Raw genomic sequence first — 19,293 nt, 5'->3', positions numbered from 1 at the left:
CAGAGAGAGACAGAGAGAGACAGAGAGAGACAGAGAGAGACAGAGAGAGACAGAGAGAGACAGAGACAGAGACAGAGAGAGAGAGAGAGAGAGAGAGAGAGAGAGAGAGAGAGAGAGAGAGAGAGAGAGAGAGAGAGAGATGAAAGAAAGAAAAGCAACACACCAGATAGACAGACAGTATATCCATCCTGTCATCCTGACCTACCCACGTTCTTCCCTGTGTAGGCTCTCTGTCCAGCAGGTCTGAGGGTGGGGAACCCCCCAGCGAACAACCCCCCTAGAGAGGGCCTCAAAGCCTCCACACCTCCTCCTGATCCTCCCTGGGGCTGGTCCTGGGACAGAGCACCACTGGTAGATAAGACCTCACCACCACCACTGGCCCTGGGCTCTGCATGGAGAACAACACACACAATGACTCAATATGTTTTATGATATCATCATATACAAGCATGTTAGCCTGCAGACATACTAGTATCTCAGAGGACTGCAGACATACTGGTATCTCAGAGGACTGCAGACATACTGGTATCTCAGAGGACTGCAGACATACTGGTATCTCAGAGGACTGCAGACATACTGGTATCTCAGAGGACTGCAGACATACTGGTATCTCAGAGGACTGCAGACATACTGGTATCTCAGAGGACTGCAGACATACTGGTATCTCAGAGGACTGCAGACATACTGGTATCTCTAAGGACTGCAGACATACTGGTATCTCAGAGGACTGCAGACATACTGGTATCTCAGAGGACTGCAGACATACTGGTATCTCAGAGGACTGCAGACATACTGGTATCTCAGAGGACTGCAGACATACTGGTATCTCAGAGGACTGCAGACATACTGGTATCTCAGAGGACTGCAGACATACTGGTATCTCTAAGGACTGCAGACATCAATCAATCAATCAATTTTATTTTATATAGCCCTTCTTACATCAGCTAATATCTCGAAGTGCTGTACAGAAACCCAGCCTAAAACCCCAAACAGCTAGTAATGCAGGTGTAGAAGCACGGTGGCTAGGAAAAACTCCCTAGAAAGGCGAAAACCTAGGAAGAAACCTAGAGAGGAACCAGGCTATGAGGGGTGGCCAGTCCTCTTCTGGCTGTGCCGGGTGGAGATTATAACAGAACCATGCCAAGATGTTCAAAAATGTTCATAAGTGACAAGCATGGTCAAATAATAATCAGGAATAAATCTCAGTTGGCTTTTCATAGCCGATCATTAAGAGTTGAAAACAGCAGGTCTGGGACAGGTAGGGGTTCCATAACCGCAGGCAGAACAGTTGAAACTGGAATAGCAGCAAGGCCAGGCGGACTGGGGACAGCAAGGAGTCACCACGGCCGGTAGTCCCGACGTATGGTCCTAGGGCTCAGGTCTCTCAGTTGGCTTTTCATAGCCGATCATTAAGAGTTGAAAACAGCAGGTCTGGGACAGGTAGGGGTTTCGTAGCCGCAGGCAGAACAGTTGAAACTGGAATAGCAGCAAGGCCAGGCGGACTGGGGACAGCAAGGTGTCATCATGCCCGGTAGTCCTGACGTATGGTCCTAGGGCTCAGGTTCTCAGAGAGAAAGAGAGAACGAGAGAATTAGAGAGAGCATACTTAAATTCACACAGGACACTGGATAAGACAGGAGAAGTACTCCAGGTATAACCAACTAACCCCAGCCCCCCGACACATAAACTACTGCAGCATAAATACTGGAGGCTGAGACAGGAGCGGTCCGGAGACACTGTGGCCCCATCCGAAGAAACCCCCGGACAGGGCCAAACAGGAAGGATATAACCCCACCCACTCCGCCAAAGCACAGCCCCCGCACCACTAGAGGGATATCCCCAACCACCAACTTACAATCCTGAGACAAGGCCGAGTATAGCCCACAGAGGTCTCCACCACAGCACAAACCAAGGGGGGGGGCGCCAACCCAGACAGGAAGATCACGTCAGTAACTCAACCCACTCAAGTGACGCACCCCTCCCAGGGACGGCATGAAAGAGCACCAGCAAGCCAGTGACTCAGCCCCTGCAACAGGGTTAGAGGCAGAGAACCCCAGTGGAGAGGGGAACCGGCCCGGCAGAGACAGCAAGGGCTGTTCGTTGCTCCAGCCTTTCCGTTCACCTTCACACTCCTGGGCCAGACTACACTCAATCATATGACCTACTGAAGAGATAAGTCTTCAGTAAAGACTTAAAGGTTGAGACCGAGTCTGCGTCTCTCACATGGGTAGGCAGACTGTTCCATAAAAATGGAGATCTATAGGAGAAAGCCCTGCCTCCCGCTGTTTGCTTAGAAATTCTAGGGACAATTAGGAGGCCTGCGTCTTGTGACCGTAGCGTACGTATTGGTATGTACGGCAGGACCAACTCGGAAAGATAGGTAGGAGCAAGCCCATGTAACGCTTTATAGGTTAACAGTAAAACCTTGAAATCAGCCCTTGCCTTAACAGGAAGCCAGTGTAGGGAAGCTAGCACTGGAGTAATATGATCAAATTTCTTGGTTCTAGTCAGGATTCTAGCAGCCGTATTTAGCACTAACTGAAGTTTATTTAGTGCTTTATCCGGGTAGCCGGAAAATAGAGCATTGCAGTAGTCTAACCTAGAAGTAACAAATGCATGGATTAATTTTTCTGCATCATTTTTGGACAGAAAATTTCTGATTTTTGCAATGTTACGTAGATGGAAAAAAGCTGTCCTTGAAACAGTCTTGATATGTTCGTCAAAAGAGAGATCAGGGTCAAGAGTAACGCCGAGGTCCTTCACAGTTTTATTTGAGACGACTTTACAACCATCAAGATGAATTGTCAGATTTAACAGAAGATCTCTTTGTTTCTTGGGACCTAGAACAAGCATCTCTGTTTTGTCCGAGTTTAAAAGTAAAAGGTTTTCAGCCATCCACTTCCTTATGTCTGAAACACAGGCTTCTAGCGAGGGCAATTTTGGGGCTTCACCATGTTTCATTGAAATGTACAGCTGTGTGTCATCCGCATAGCAGTGAAAGTTAACATTATGTTTTCGAATAACATCCCCAAGAGGTAAAATATATAGTGAAAACAATAGTGGTCCTAAAACGGAACCTTGAGGAACACCGAAATGTACAGTTGATTTGTCGGAGGACAGACCATTCACAGAGACAAACTGATATCTTTCCGACAGGTAGGATCTAAACCAGGCCAGAACTTGTCCGTGTAGACCAATTTGGGTTTCCAGTCTCTCCAAAAGAATGTGGTGATCGATGGTGTCAAAGGCAGCACTAAGGTCTAGTAGCACGAGGACAGATGCAGAGCCTCGGTCTGACGCCATTAAAAGGTCATTTACCACCTTCACAAGTGCAGTCTCAGTGCTATGATGGGGTCTAAAACCAGACTGAAGCATTTCGTATACATTGTTTGTCTTCAGAAAGGCAGTGAGTTGCTGCGCAACAGCTTTTTCTAAAATTTTTGAGAGGAATGGAAGATTCGATATAGGCCGATAGTTTTTTATATTTTCCGGGTCAAGGTTTGGCTTTTTCAAGAGAGGCTTTATCACTGCCACTTTTAGTGAGTTTGGTACACATCCGGTGGATAGAGAGCTGTTTATTATGTTCAACATAGGAGGGCCAAGCACAGGAAGCAGCTCCTTCAGCAGTTTAGTAGGAATAGGATCCAGTATGCAGCTTGAAGGTTTAGAGGCCATGATTATTTTCATCATTGTGTCAAGAGATATAGTACTAAAACACTTAAGTGTCTCTCCCGATCCCAGGCCCTCGCAGAGCTGTGCAGATCCAGGACAGCTAAGCCCTGGAGGAATACGCAGATTCAAAGAGGAGTCCGTAATTTGCTTTCTAATGGTCATGATCTTTTCCTCAAAGAAGTTCATGAATTTATCACTGCTGAAGTGAAAGCCATCCTCTCTTGGGGAATGCTGCTTTTTAGTTAGCTTTGCAACAGTATCAAAAAGAAATTTTGGATTGTTCTTATTTTCCTCGATTAAGTTGGAAAAGTAGGATGATCGAGCAGCAGTGAGGGCTCTTCGGTACTGCACGGTACTGTCTTTCCAAGCTAGTCGGAAGACTTCCAGTTTGGTGTGGCGCCATTTCCGTTCCAATTTCCTGGAAGCTTGCTTCAAAGCTCGGGTATTTTCTGTATACCAGGGAGCTAGTTTCTTATGACAAATGTTTTTCGTTTTTAGGGGTGCAACTGCATCTAGGGTATTGCGCAAGGTTAAATTGAGTTCCTCAGTTAAGTGGTTAACTGATTTTTGTCCTCTGACGTCCTTGGGTAGGCAGAAGGAGTCTGGAAGGGCATCAATGAATTTTTGTGTTGTTTGAGAATTTATAGCACGACTTTTGATGCTCCTTGGTTGGGGTCTGAGCAGATTATTTGTTGCGATTGCAAATGTAATAAAATGGTGGTCCGATAGTCCAGGATTTTGTGGAAAAACATTAAGATCTACAACATTTATTCCATGGGACAAAACTAGGTCCAGAGTATGACTGTGGCAGTGAGTAGGTCCAGAGACATGTTGGACAAAACCCACTGAGTCGATAATGGCTCCGAAAGACTTTTGGAGTGGGTCTGTGGACTTCTCCATGTGAATATTAAAATCACCAAAAATTAGAATATGATCTGCTATGACTACAAGGTCTGATAGGAATTCAGGAAACTCAGAGAGGAACGCTGTATATGGCCCAGGAGGCCTGTAAACAGTAGCTATAAAAAGTGATTGAGTAGGCTGCATAGATTTCATGACTAGAAGCTCAAAAGATGAAAACGCCATTTTTTTTTTTGTAAATTGAAATTTGCTATCGTAAATGTTAGCAACACCTCCGCCTTTGCGGGATGCACGGGGAATATGGTCACTAGTGTAACCAGGAGGTGAGGCCTCATTTAACACAGCAAATTCATCAGGCTTAAGCCATGTTTCAGTCAGGCCAATCACATCAAGATTATGATCAGTGATTAGTTCATTGACTATGACTGCCTTTGAAGTGAGGGATCTAACATTAAGTAACCCTATTTTGAGATGTGAGGTATCACGATCTCTTTCAATAATGGCAGGAATGGAGGAGGTCTTTATCCTAATAAGATTGCTAGGGTGAACACCGCCATGTTTAGTTTTGCCCAACCTAGGTCGAGGCACAGACACAGTCTCAATGGGTATGGCTGAGCTGACTACACTGACTGTGCTATTGGCAGACTCCACTAAGCTGGCAGGTTGGCTAACAGCCTGCTGCCTGGCCTGCACCCTATTTCACTGTGGGGCTAGAGGAGTTAGAGCCCTATCTATGTTGGTAGATAAGAGGAGAGCACCCCTCCAGCTAGGATGGAGTCCGTCACTCCTCAGCAGGTCAGGCTTGGTCCTGTTTGTGGGTGAGTCCCAGAAAGAGGGCCAATTATCCACAAATGTTATCTTTTGGGAGGGGCAGAAAACAGTTTTCAACCAGCGATTAAGTGCTGAGACTCTGCTGTAGAGCTCGTCACTTCCCCTAACTGGGAGGGGGCCAGAGACAATTACTCGATGCCGACACATCTTTCTAGCTGATTTACACGCTGAAGCTATGTTGCACTTGGTGACCTCTGACTGTTTCATCCTAACATCGTTGGTGCCGACGTGGATAACAATATCTCTATACTCTCTACACTCGCCAGTTTTAGCTTTAGCCAGCACCATCTTTAGATTAGCCTTAACGTCGGTAGCCCTGCCCCCTGGTAAACAGTGTATGATCGCTGGGTGATTCGTTTTAAGTCTAATACTGCGGGTAATGGAGTCGCCAATGACTAGGGTTTTCAATTTGTCAGAGCTAATGGTGGGAGCCTTCGGCGTCTCAGACCCCGTAACGGGAGGAGTAGAGACTAGAGAAGACTCAGACTCAGACTCCGACTCGCTACATAATGGGGAAAACCGGTTGAAGGTTTCTGTCGGCTGAATGAGCGACACCGGTTGAGCATTCCAACAGTATTTCCCTCCAGAAGCCATGAGAAAGTTGTCCGGCTGCGGGGACTGTGCGGGGGGATTTATACTAACGTTACTGTCTGTACTTACTGGTGGCACAGACGCTGTTTCTTCCTTTCCTACACTGAAATTACCCTTGCCTAACGATTGCGTCTGAAGCTGGGCTTGTAGCACAGCTATTCTCGCCGTAAGGCGATCGTTCTCCTGTATATTATGAGTACAGCGACTGCAATTAGAAGACATCATGTTAATGTTACTACTTAGCTTCGGCTGTTGAAGATGTTGATGAACCATGTCCAGATAAAGCGTCCGGAGTGAAAAAGTTGAATAAGGGAAAAAAGTTGCGATGGAAAAAAGGAAAATAACGTAAAGTTGGCAGCTAAAACGCACAGGAAAATGACTCTTCTGTCTCGGGATAAACGTCCGGGGTGAAAAAGTTTAACGAAAAAAGATGAGTGAGGACAAAACTAAAAAGTTGGTAAATTTGTTGAACACAGAGATTGATTAAACGTTTATTAAAAGTAAAACGTGAATAGTTTGGCAGGTAGCCAAGTAGCAACAAACAGCACAGCAGCACGGAGACAATGCGGAAGCGACATACTGGTATCTCAGAGGACTGCAGACATACTGGTATCTCAGAGGACTGCAGACATACTGGTATCTCAGAGGACTGCAGACATACTGGTATCTCAGAGGACTGCAGACATACTGGTATCTCAGAGGACTGCAGACATACTGGTATCTCTAAGGACTGCAGACATACTGGTATCTCAGAGGACTGCAGACATACTGGTATCTCAGAGGACTGCAGACATACTGGTATCTCAGAGGACTGCAGACATACTGGTATCTCAGAGGACTGCAGACATACTGGTATCTCTAAGGACTGCAGACATACTGGTATCTCAGAGGACTGCAGACATACTGGTATCTCAGAGGACTGCAGACATACTGGTATCTCAGAGGACTGCAGACATACTGGTATCTCAGAGGACTGCAGACATACTGGTATCTCAGAGGACTGCAGACATACTGGTATCTCAGAGGACTGCAGGAGGTCTGTGTTATAGACTATAGGAGGCCTGGGTTATAGACTATAGGAGGCCTGGGTTATAGACTATAGGAGGCCTGGGTTAGAGACTATAGGAGGCCTGGGTTATAGACTATAGGAGGCCTGGGTTATAGACTATAGGAGGCCTGGGTTATAGACTATAGGAGGCCTGGGTTATAGACTATAGGAGGCCTGGGTTATAGACTATAGGAGGCCTGGGTTATAGACTATAGGAGGCCTGGGTTATAGACTATAGGAGGCCTGGGTTATATAATATAGGAGGCCTGGGTTATATAATATAGGAGGCCTGGGTTATATAATATAGGAGGCCTGGGTTATAGAATATAGGAGGCCTGGGTTATAGACTATAGGAGGCCTGGGTTATAGAATATAGGAGGCCTGGGTTATAGACTATAGGAGGCCTGGGTTATAGACTATAGGAGGCCTGGGTTATAGACTATAGGAGGCCTGGGTTATAGACTATAGGAGGTCTGGGTTATAGAATATAGGAGGCCTGGTTTATAGACTATAGGAGGCCTGGGTTATAGAATATAGGAGGCCTGGGTTATAGACTATAGGTCTGGGTTATAGACTATAGGAGGCCTGGGTTATAGACTATAGGAGGCCTGGGTTATAGACTATAGGAGGCCTGGGTTATAGACTATAGGAGGCCTGGGTTATAGACTATAGGAGGCCTGGGTTATAGACTATAGGAGGTCTGGGTTATAGACTATAGGAGGCCTGGGTTATAGACTATAGGAGGCCTGGGTTATAGACTATAGGAGGCCTGGGTTATATAATATAGGAGGCCTGGGTTATAGACTATAGGAGGCCTGGGTTATAGACTATAGGAGGCCTGGGTTATAGAATATAGGAGGCCTGGGTTATAGAATATAGGAGGCCTGGGTTATATAATATAGGAGGCCTGGGTTATAGACTATAGGAGGCCTGGGTTATAGACTATAGGAGGCCTGGGTTATAGACTATAGGAGGCCTGGGTTATATAATATAGGAGGCCTGGGTTATATAATATAGGAGGCCTGGGTTATATAATATAGGAGGCCTGGGTTATAGAATATAGGAGGCCTGGGTTATAGACTATAGGAGGCCTGGGTTATAGACTATAGGAGGCCTGGGTTATAGACTATAGGAGGCCTGGGTTATATAATATAGGAGGCCTGGGTTATAGAATATAGGAGGCCTGGGTTATATAATATAGGAGGCCTGGGTTATAGACTATAGGAGGCCTGGGTTATAGACTATAGGAGGCCTGGGTTATAGACTATAGGAGGCCTGGGTTATAGACTATAGGAGGCCTGGGTTATAGACTATAGGAGGCCTGGGTTATATAATATAGGAGGCCTGGGTTATATAATATAGGAGGCCTGGGTTATAGACTATAGGAGGCCTGGGTTATAGACTATAGGAGGCCTGGGTTATAGACTATAGGAGGCCTGGGTTATATAATATAGGAGGCCTGGGTTATAGACTATAGGAGGCCTGGGTTATAGACTATAGGAGGCCTGGGTTATAGACTATAGGAGGCCTGGGTTATAGACTATAGGAGGCCTGGGTTATAGACTATAGGAGGCCTGGGTTATATAATATAGGAGGCCTGGGTTATATAATATAGGAGGCCTGGGTTATAGACTATAGGAGGCCTGGGTTATAGACTATAGGAGGCCTGGGTTATAGACTATAGGAGGCCTGGGTTATAGACTATAGGAGGCCTGGGTTATAGACTATAGGTCTGGGTTATAGACTATAGGAGGCCTGGGTTATAGACTATAGGAGGCCTGGGTTATAGACTATAGGAGGCCTGGGTTATAGACTATAGGAGGCCTGGGTTATAGACTATAGGAGGCCTGGGTTATAGACTATAGGAGGCCTGGGTTATAGAATATAGGTCTGGGTTATAGACTATAGGAGGCCTGGGTTATAGAATATAGGAGGCCTGGGTTATAGAATATAGGTCTGGGTTATATAATATAGGAGGCCTGGGTTATAGACTATAGAAGGCCTGGGTTATAGACTATAGGAGGCCTGGGTTATAGACTATAGGAGGCCTGGGTTATAGAATATAGGAGGCCTGGGTTATAGAATATAGGTCTGGGTTATATAATATAGGAGGCCTGGGTTATAGACTATAGGAGGCCTGGGTTATAGACTATAGGAGGCCTGGGTTATATAATATAGGAGGCCTGGGTTATATAATATAGGAGGCCTGGGTTATAGACTATAGGAGGCCTGGGTTATAGACTATAGGAGGCCTGGGTTATAGACTATAGGAGGCCTGGGTTATAGACTATAGGTCTGGGTTATAGACTATAGGAGGCCTGGGTTATAGACTATAGGAGGCCTGGGTTATAGACTATAGGAGGCCTGGGTTATATAATATAGGAGGCCTGGGTTATAGAATATAGGAGGCCTGGGTTATAGACTATAGGAGGCCTGGGTTATATAATATAGGAGGCCTGGGTTATAGAATATAGGTCTGGGTTATATAATATAGGAGGCCTGGATTATAGAATATAGGAGGCCTGTGTTTCCCACAGTATTTTCCTGGATTGTCTGTGTCCTTATCTGCTGCTGGGCATTCCTTCCTCAAGTGTGTGTTAATGAATGGTGTGTGTGTGTGTGTGTGTGTGTGTGTGTGTGTGTGTGTGTTTGTGTGTGTGTGTGTGTGTGTGTTTGTGTGTGTGTGTTTGTGCCACCATGAGTAACCTTGAGCTCAAATATAGCTCTGAGAGATATCAGTGTGACCTTATCCACAACTCTAAACTAACTACACCTCTCTCTCTCTGCTCCTGTTCTCTCTCTCTTCTGTCACTGTTATCCACAACTCTAAACTAACTACACCTCTCTCTCTTCTGTCACTGTTATCCACAACTCTAAACTAACTACACCTCTCTCTCTCTGCTCCTGTTCTCTCTCTCTTCTGTCACTGTTATCCACAACTCTAAACTAACTACACCTCTCTCTCTCTGCTCCTGTTCTCTCTCTCTTCTGTCACTGTTATCCACAACTCTAAACTAACTACACCTCTCTCTCTCTTCTGTCACTGTTATCCACAACTCTAAATTAACTACACATCTCTCTCTCTGCTCCTGTTCTCTCTCTTCAGCCTTTCCTCCCCTTCCATCCTTCATCCTTTATCCTTTTCACTTTCCTTCTTGGGCTTTTTCTCTGTTACTCTTTTCCTCCTCTCTCTCTCTCTCTCCCCCTCTCTATGATTCCCTTCCTCTCTCTCTCTCCCCCTCTCTACGATTCCCTTCCTCTCTCTCTCTCCCCCTCTCTACGATTCCCTTCCTCTCTCTCTCCCCCCTCTCTACGATTCCCTTCCTCTCTCTCTCTCCCTCTCTACGATTCCCTTCCTCCCTCTCTCTCTCTATGATTCCCTTCCTCTCTTTCTCTCTACGATTCCCTTCCTCTCTCTCACTCCCCCCTCTCTACGATTCCCTTCCTCTTTCTCTCCCTCTCTCTACGATTACCTTCCTCTCTCTCTCCCCCCCACTCTACGATTCCCTTCCTCTCTCTCTCCCCCCCTCTACGATTCCCTTCCTCTCTCTCTCTCTACGATTCATTTCCTCTCCCCCTCTCTACGATTCCCTTCCTCTCTCTCTCCCCCCCTCTCTACGATTCCCTTCCTCTCTCTCCCCCCTCTCTACGATTCCCTTCCTCTCTCTCTCTCCCCCTCTCTACAATTCCCTTCCTCTCTCTCTCCCCCCCTCTCTACGATTCCCTTCCTCTCTCTCTCTCCCCCCCTCTCTACGATTCCCTTCCTCTCTCTCTCCCCCTCTCTACCATTCCCTTCCTCTCTCTCTCCCCCCCTCTCTACGATTCCCTTCCTCTCCCTCTCCCCCCTCTCTACAATTCCCTTCCTCTCTCTCTCTCTACGATTCCCTTCCTCTCCCCCTCTCTACGATTCCCTTCCTCTCTCTCTCTCCCCTCTCTACGATTCCCTTCCTCTCTCTCTCTCCCCCTCTCTACGATTCCCTTCCTCTCTCCCTCTCTCTCTCTACGATTCCATTCCTTTCTCTCTCCCCTCACTACGATTCCATTCCTTTCTCTCTCCCCTCTCTACGATTCCCTTCCTCTTTCTCTCCCCTCTCTACGATTCCATTCCTTTCTCTCTCTCCCCCTCTCTACGATTCCCTTCCTCTCTCTCTCTCTCTCCCCCTCTCTACGATTCCCTTCCTCTTTCTCTCCCCCCTCTACGATTCCCTTCCTCTTTCTCTCCCCTCTCTACGATTCCATTCCTTTCTCTCTCTCCCCTCTCTACGATTCCCTTCCTCTCTCTCTCTCTCCCCCTCTCTACGATTCCCTTCCTCTTTCTCTCCCCCCTCTACGATTCCCTTCCTCTTTCTCTCCCCTCTCTACGATTCCCTTCCTCTCTCTCTCTCCCTATCCCAAACAAACACACATTCTCTCTTTCTCTCCCAGTCTCATTTTGTTCCCCATGACAGTGAGTCACAGAGAGCAGTCCCATGTGAGAATCATTTAACAGTGAAACTCAGACACAAGCTGAAATACCTTCTCTATCTGTGTCCCTTGGACTCTCTCTCAGCTATGTCAATTGGGGATTGGTTTAAAAGAGGTCAAAGGGGATTTTTTTTAGGGGATGTTTGGGGAGACAAAAGGGAAGGTAAGCGGGTGACGGTGTGTGTGTGTGTGTGTGTACTCACTGTCGACAACTGGTGCGCTACGGTCATGGACCTGTACAACCTTCCTTAACCTGGCTCCTTTCTGGATATCTTCTAACAGGGCGTTCCTCCCTCCTCTTCCTCCTCCAACACTAATACTCTGGAGACTAGGAGGGTCTGGCCGAGACTAGGAGAGAGAAAGAGAGCGATAGAGAGTTTAAGAGTTTTTAAAAAAAAAACGTTATTGGGTCTGGGAACCCACAACACAATAAACACTCAAGCAAACAAAAACATGGTTAAAGATCAATTAAAAGACACAACACCAAATCTTCCTCCACAGTAACTAAACACAGCAGCCTCTGAATGCCCCATATACTCATAAACAGGCCAATGTTATTAACCATTTTGTAATAGGCAAACTCAACCCTCAGTCTCGCTGCCAACATCCCCTCCAGCATTCCCACCACATCCACAGACCCCTGTCCCCGAATACTGTTCTTTTGTGTCTTCCAAATTGCTAATTTAGCTGCCCCTGACAGAAAGCTAAGTAAGAGAACTACACCCCTTCGACTGAACCTGTACTTTGGCCCAAATATAAACAGTTGGAAAGAGAAAACCTCTCCCAGAGCTGAGAACCAATTAGTGATCAGGTCAATCATCCCGACCAACCTGGGTCACTGTAAGAATAGATGTGCCAGAGGTTCAGACTCAGCACAGAATGGACACCCCTCCCCAACAGTAAGATCCAGGTGTACCAGATGCATGTTGGTGGCTATGGCTCCATGTATTATCCTCCATTGGAGGTCAGCTGTCCTCTTATCAATAAGCAGTTTATATAAAGACCGCCAACAGCCTTTTGGGGAGGCACCTGGACCAAACGCACACGCCCACCTCAACGATTTTACCCCTTCCAGGGAAGAAGCACGAGACACCTTTACACAGATTTTGTACATGGCCTTCTTTCCCACCTCCTTGAACTCCCCCAGCTCCAGGGTATCGAAGGAAAGCAGCATCCCCACGTTCTCCTCGAACGCCCCCGCCACAGCACTAACATTCAGTGCAGGGAACACATAATCCAGACACTCCGTCCACCGATCAGAATTGGAAGTATCAGTAACATACTGCCGATGAAGTACTGGCAAGGAATCGCAGACCTCAGCTACGACCTTCCTCAGTAGGCGAGATGATTGGATCCCCGCTCTTTCTCCCAGCTCCTCCAACGATCTGCTCCTGCTCCGCATCAGATGACCCAGCTTGGTACGCCCCACTCCTAACAGGCATAAACGTAGGCTGGCTGAACCCACAGCACGGGACTGGATGACAGTGTTATAAAAAAGGGGCTCTTCAAAAAGCTACATCCCTGGTGCTGTGCCGGCATTACGGGACATGTCGAAAACTCTCCAAGCAGCATAACAGACTCATAGAATGGAGTCAGGGCAGACAAATCACCCCCCTCTAGCTTTAAGAGGAAAAGGTGCTTGTCTAAGCCCAAACAGCCCGCTCTCCTCATCAATGTGTAGGCTGTGTCAACCCAGCTAGAACCGTCACTGTACAACAGTCTCTGGGCTGCTTGAAGCCGGAAAGCCATGATCCTGGAAGAAATGTCCACCAGGCCTTGCCCACCCTCGTGCAGTGGCAGGTACAGGGCTGCAGCTTTAATCCAATGTTGTCCAGACCAGAAGAAATTGACAAGGGTCCTCTGAAGCTCTTGTATCTAGGTTATTGTCTACCAGCACCCTTCCCCTATAAGACAGCTGGGGTAGCACCCATTTCCACCTAGACAATCTGGCACACACCTTCTCCCGGTAACCGTGGAGCGGACCCTGTCTGAAGCTGACCTGCCCACAGCGATTCACTCTTTCCCCAATTAACTCTAGCTGAGTAGGCCCCTTCATACACCTTTAAAGTGTTTGAGAACCTTAACATCCTCAACATCCTCACCCCCTGTAATAAAAACTGCCACGTCATCTGCATACGCAGACAGTGCTATCGTGGGACCCTTCATAACCCCTGGCACAGAGAAACCAGTAAGCCTCGCTCTTAAAAAACAAAGCATTGGTTCAATTGCCAGACAATATAACTGTCCTGAAATTGGGCATCCTTGCCTAATACCCCTATGGACGGGGATGGGGCAGCTCAAACCACCCCCCACCTTCACCATCCATGAGGCCCCAGCATACAGTAAACTGATCCAAGACAAAAAAAAACATCCCCAAACCCAAAGGCTTTCATTGTTTTGAACAAGTACTGGTGGTCCACACGGTCAAAAGCCTTCTCCTGATATTAGAAATGAGTTATCAACAATAGAGCGTTCAGGTACACAGTAAGACTGGTCCTTGTGGACCAACAGCCCCAGATATTCTTTCAACCTGTTTGAGAGACACTTAGATATCATTTTATAGTCTGCACACAGCAATGCAACAGTTTTTTTTAAAGAGCCAAATCCCCCTTTTTTGGCAACAATGAAAGCACAGCACGTTGACAGGATACAGGAAGAGAACCCTCATGAAAATATTCACACACCACTTCATAAAAAATCCCCCCCAATAGACCCCCAAAAGTGCTTATAAAACTCAGATGGTAAACCATCGATGCCAGGGGCTCGGCCTGATGAGAGCTGCGTAACTGCAGTGGACAGCTCCTGCAGAGTAATGCCAGAGTCCAAAGCAGCTCTCTGCTCAGGGCCCAATTGAGGAAGTCCATTTAACAACTGTTCAGCACACAGAGGATCGCAATCCTCCGCCTTATAGAGGGCAGAGTAGAAATCCACGGCATGTTGGCGCATCTCACCGTCATCCGTGGTCACCTTCCCATCAGGGAGACGAAGGCAGACCAACTGTTTGTGTTGCCATGTCGACAGCCCTAGGTTAAAAAAAAAGAAGCTTTAGGAGCACCCATATCTTTGAGGGAAGCAAAGCGAGACCTAATCAAGGCACCCTTCACTCTTTCCTGTAAAAACGACCTCAGTTCATGTCTCTTGTCCTGTAAGTTCATGTCTAGTCTGGGGTCATTCTGAGTGAGCAACTTCAATTCAATAGATTTGATGTCCTGTTCAAGGGCCCTGATAGTCTCTTTAACTTCAATAGTTAAGCAGAGCAGTATACTGTTGACAAAACACACGTCTCAAGGACTCAAAATTCTATTTAATAACCCGTGCCGTCATCATTGCTTTGTACAAAAAGGGCTTCACAGGCAAGGATATTGCTGCTAGTAAGATTGCACCTAAATCAACCATTTATCGGATCATCAAGAAATTCAAGAAGAGAGGTTCAATTGTTTGGAAGAAGGCTTCAGGGTGCCCAAGCAAGTCCAGCAAGCGCCGTGACCCTCTCCTAAAGTTGATTCAGCTGCGGGATCGGGGCACCACCAGTGCAGAGCTTGCTCAGGAATGGCAGCAGGCAGGTGTGAGTGCATCTTCACGAACAGTGAGGCGAAGACTTTTAGAGGATGGCCTGGTGTCAAGAAGGGCAGCGAGGAATCCACTTCTCTCCAGGAAAAACATCAGGGACAGACTGATATTGTGCAGAAGGCACAGGGATTGGACTGCTGAGGACTGGGGTAAAGTCATTTTCTCTGATGAATCCCCTTTCCGATTGTTTGGGGCATCCGGAAAACACCTTGTCCGGAAAAGACAAGGTGAGCGCTACCATCAGTCCTGTGTCATGCCAACAGTAAAGCATCCTGAGACCATTCATGTGTGGGGTTTGCTGCCAAGGGAGTGGGCTCACTCACAATTTTGCCTAAGAACACAGCCATGAATAAAGAATGGTACCAACACATCCTCCGAGAGCAACTTCTCCCAACCATCCAAGAACAGTTTGGTGACGAACAATGCCTTTTACAGCATGATGGAGCACCTTGCAATAATGCAAAAGTGATAACTAAGTGGATCGGGAAACAAAACATCGAAATGTTGGGTCCATGGCCAGGAAACTCCCCAGACCTTAATCCCATTGAGAACTTGTGGTCAATCCTCAAGAGGCGGGTGGACAAACAAAACCCCACAAATTCGGACAAACTCCAAGCATTGATTACGCAAGAATGGGCTGCCATCAGTCAGGATGTCGCCCAGAAGTTAATTGACAGCATGCCAGGGTGGATTGCAGAGGTCTTGAAAAAGAAGGGTCAACACTGCAAATATTGACTCTTTGCATAAACTTAATGTAATTGTCAATAAAAGCCGTTGACACTTATGGAATGCTTGTAATTATACTTCAGTATACCATAGTAACATCTGACAAAAATATCTAAAAACACTGAAGCAGCAAACTTTGTGAAGACCAATACTTGTGTCATTCTCAAAACTTTTGACCACGACTGTATTGTCTCTGTACAGTTCCGGTCCCCCCCTAAAACCATACACCCCTCTTGGTCACACTGTCTTGTCTTAAGGTTTCCTTTATTTGATCAAATACAGCAATACGCTTTGTACCCTCATTAGGAGCATAAACATAAAAATAAAAAAAACATAACATCCACCTTGACCAATAAATCCCAACCCTTGACAATCTCTGTTGTAGATACCACAGTCACCCCTAAGCCTGAGGAAAACAAAATTGCCACCCCAGCACTGAAATTAGTACCATGACTGAGTATATGCTGCCCCTCCCACCACATACCCCAGTCAACCTCATTTTCCTCATCACTATGTGTCTCCTGTAGAAAAACTACATTAAGCCTTTTCTGTTTTATTACTTCTAATATCCAAGCCCTCTTATTCCTGTCCCTTTCTCCATTAACATTGAGAGAACCTACCCTTAGTACGTCCATATAGAAAAGAGAAAGGAAAAACAGAAGAAACCACTGAGAAACCAGACAAAGAGAAAAAAGCACCCTATGAGGCATGATAATCATCATTGTTTTAATTTTCTCTTAACCTTACCATGCTTCCCACCACCCTTTGCTGCCGTGATAGCAGTAACATTTCCTCAAGCGGAAGACGCTTCTTCACACTCAACTGGTCTAACCCCACCATCTTCTGTAACACCACAGCTGACCTCACAAACTTATCAACATAAAAAAAAAAATCTGCCAATTTAATTTAACAGATTTCCCCAAAAGTCTGGTCCAAGAACCCATTTACCTTTATCTAGATAGAGTCGTCACCAGGTGCTATCATATCAACAGGGATATCAGAAATGTCCATATCCTTCTCCTGATCCTCCTCAACTGAGGCCACAGACCCCTGACTCCCCTCTGCCACATCCCTCTCAACACTCCCCACTCGCACCCCCATCACTAGTACCGGGCATCTCCTCCACTACCTGGGAGACTAGCTCCACCTGAACCCCATCACTCGTACCGGGCATCTCCTCCACTACCTGGGAGACTAGCTCCACCTGAACCCCATCACTCGTACCGGGCATCTCCTCCACTACCTGGGAGACTAGCTCCACCTGAACCCCCTCCTGTACCCATCACTCGTACTGGGCATCTCCTCACCAGTCTGAGGAAATGGCTCCTCAGATCCGTCCTTACCTCCTACAACAATATTTTTCTGCTGCACATCAGACGCTATGATCCCCTCTGGGTCAAGCTGCAACTCAGCACCCTCAACACAAACAACTTGTTCCTCAGCAACAGGTGCTTGTGGCTGCTCTACCACTGTCGGCCCACCTCTCCCTACATCAGTGGGCCCAGGCATTATGAGGACCACCTGCGCCCCTCCCTCCGCCTTCTCCCTTTTCGGGCAAGCATGTCGCTTATGGCAAACATCCCCACATTCAAAACACCATTGACTACCCATACTAGACACCGTTGCCCTAGAGCACACAAAAAACTATACATACCTCGGCCTAAACATCAGCGCCACAGGTAACTTCCACAAAGCTGTGAACGATCTGAGAGACAAGGCAAGAAGGGCCTTCTATGCCATCAAAAGGAACATAAAATTTGACATACCAATTAGGATCTGGCCAAAAATACTTGAATCAATTATAGAACCCATTGCCCTTTATGGTTGTGAGGTCTGGGGTCCGCTCACCAACCAAGAATTCACAAAATGGGACAAACACCAAATTGAGACTCTGCATGCAGAATTCTGCAAAAATATCCTCTGTGTACAACGAAAAACACCAAATAATGCATGCAGAGCAGAATTAGGCCGATACCCGGTAATTATCAAAATCCAGAAAAGAGCCGTTAAATTCTATAACCACTTAAAAGGAAGCGATTCCCAAACCTTCCGTAACAAAGCCATCACCTACAAAGAGATGAACTTGGAGAAGAGTCCCCAAAGCAAGCTGGTCCTGGGGCTCTGTTCACAAACACAAACAGACCCCACAGAGCCCCAGGACGGCAACACAATTAGACCCAACCAAATCATAAGAAAACAAAAAGATAATTACTTGACACATTGGAAAGAACAAACAAAAAAACAGAGCAAACTAGAATGCTATTTGGCCCTAAACAGAGAGTACACAGTGGCAGAATACCTGACCACTGTGCCTGACCCAAACTTAAGGAAAGCTTTGACTATGTACAGACTCAGTGAGCATAGCCTTGCTATTGAGAAAGGCCGCCGTAGGCAGACCTGGCTCTCAAGAGAAGACAGGCTATGTGCACACTGCCCACAAAATGAGGTGGAAACTGAGCTGCACTTCCTAACCTCCTGCCAAATGTATGACCATATTAGAGACACATATTTCCCTCAGATTACAGCGATCCACAAAGAATTCGAAAACAAACCCAATTTTGATAAACTCCCTTATCTACTGGGTGAAAAACCACAGTGTGCCATCACAGCTGCAAGATTTGTGACCTGTTGCCACAAGAAAAGGGCAACCAGTGAAGAACAAACACCATTGTAAATACAACCCATATTTATGTTTATTTATTTTCCCATTTGTACTTTAACTATTTGCACATTGTTACAACACTGTATATATACATAATTTGACATTTGAAATGTCTTTATTCTTTTGAAACTTCTGAGTGTAATGTTTACTGTTAATATTTATTGTTTATTTCACTTTTGTTTACTATTTACTTCACTTGCTTTGGCAATGTTAACACACGTTTCCCATGCCAATAAAGCCCTTAAATTGAATTGAATTGAATTGAGAGAAGAGAGAGAGAGAGAGAGAGAGAGAGAGAGAGAGAGAGAGAGAGAGAGAGAGAGAGAGAGAGAGAGAGAGAGAGAGAGAGAGAGAGAGAGAGAGAGAGAGAGAGAGAGAGAGAGAGAGAGAGAGAGAGAGAGAGAGAGAGAGAGAGAGAGAGAGAGAGAGAGAGAGAGAAGAGAGAGAGAGAGACATAAAATTGTCCTGGTCAGGTCATGTTCTCAGGAAAACACTTGGCCTTAGCAAGTACATTATAAGGCACATATCTTTGTCAGTGTGTGGAATACACAGTATCAAACTGTCACCAGGTCAGAGATTGACACACTGACCTATATAGATAGACACACTGACCTATATAGATAGACACACTGACCTATATAGATAGACACACTGACCTATATAGATAGACACACTGACCTATATAGATAGACACACTGACCTATATAGATAGACACACTGACCTATATAGATAGACACACTGACCTAAATAGATAGACACACTGACCTAAATAGATAGACACACTGACCTATATAGATAGACACACTGACCTATATAGATAGACACACTGACCTATATAGATAGTGTCACGCCCTGACTTATGGGACT

General features: G+C 46.2%; 1 protein-coding gene across 1 annotated transcript in view; it reads right to left on the bottom strand.

Annotated features, from left to right (window-relative positions):
* wipf3 (WAS/WASL interacting protein family member 3) overlaps window positions 1-19,293 on the bottom strand; it is a 30,524-nt gene that overhangs the window by 4,791 nt on the left and 6,440 nt on the right. The window contains exons 3-4 of the mRNA XM_084166348.1: window positions 11,671-11,815; window positions 206-388 (exon numbers count right to left, since the gene is read on the bottom strand). Of these exons, the coding sequence (XP_084022474.1) occupies window positions 206-388; window positions 11,671-11,815 (328 nt within the window). The remainder of the gene's footprint in view (window positions 1-205; window positions 389-11,670; window positions 11,816-19,293) is intronic.

This window comes from Coregonus lavaretus, assembly GCF_964263955.1.
Source record: "Coregonus lavaretus genome assembly, chromosome: 7".
In the NCBI taxonomy this organism is placed as follows: Eukaryota; Metazoa; Chordata; class Actinopteri; order Salmoniformes; family Salmonidae; genus Coregonus; species Coregonus lavaretus.
The sequence above is the reverse complement of the archived record's forward strand: the minus strand, read 5'-3'. Positions and strand labels throughout refer to the sequence as shown.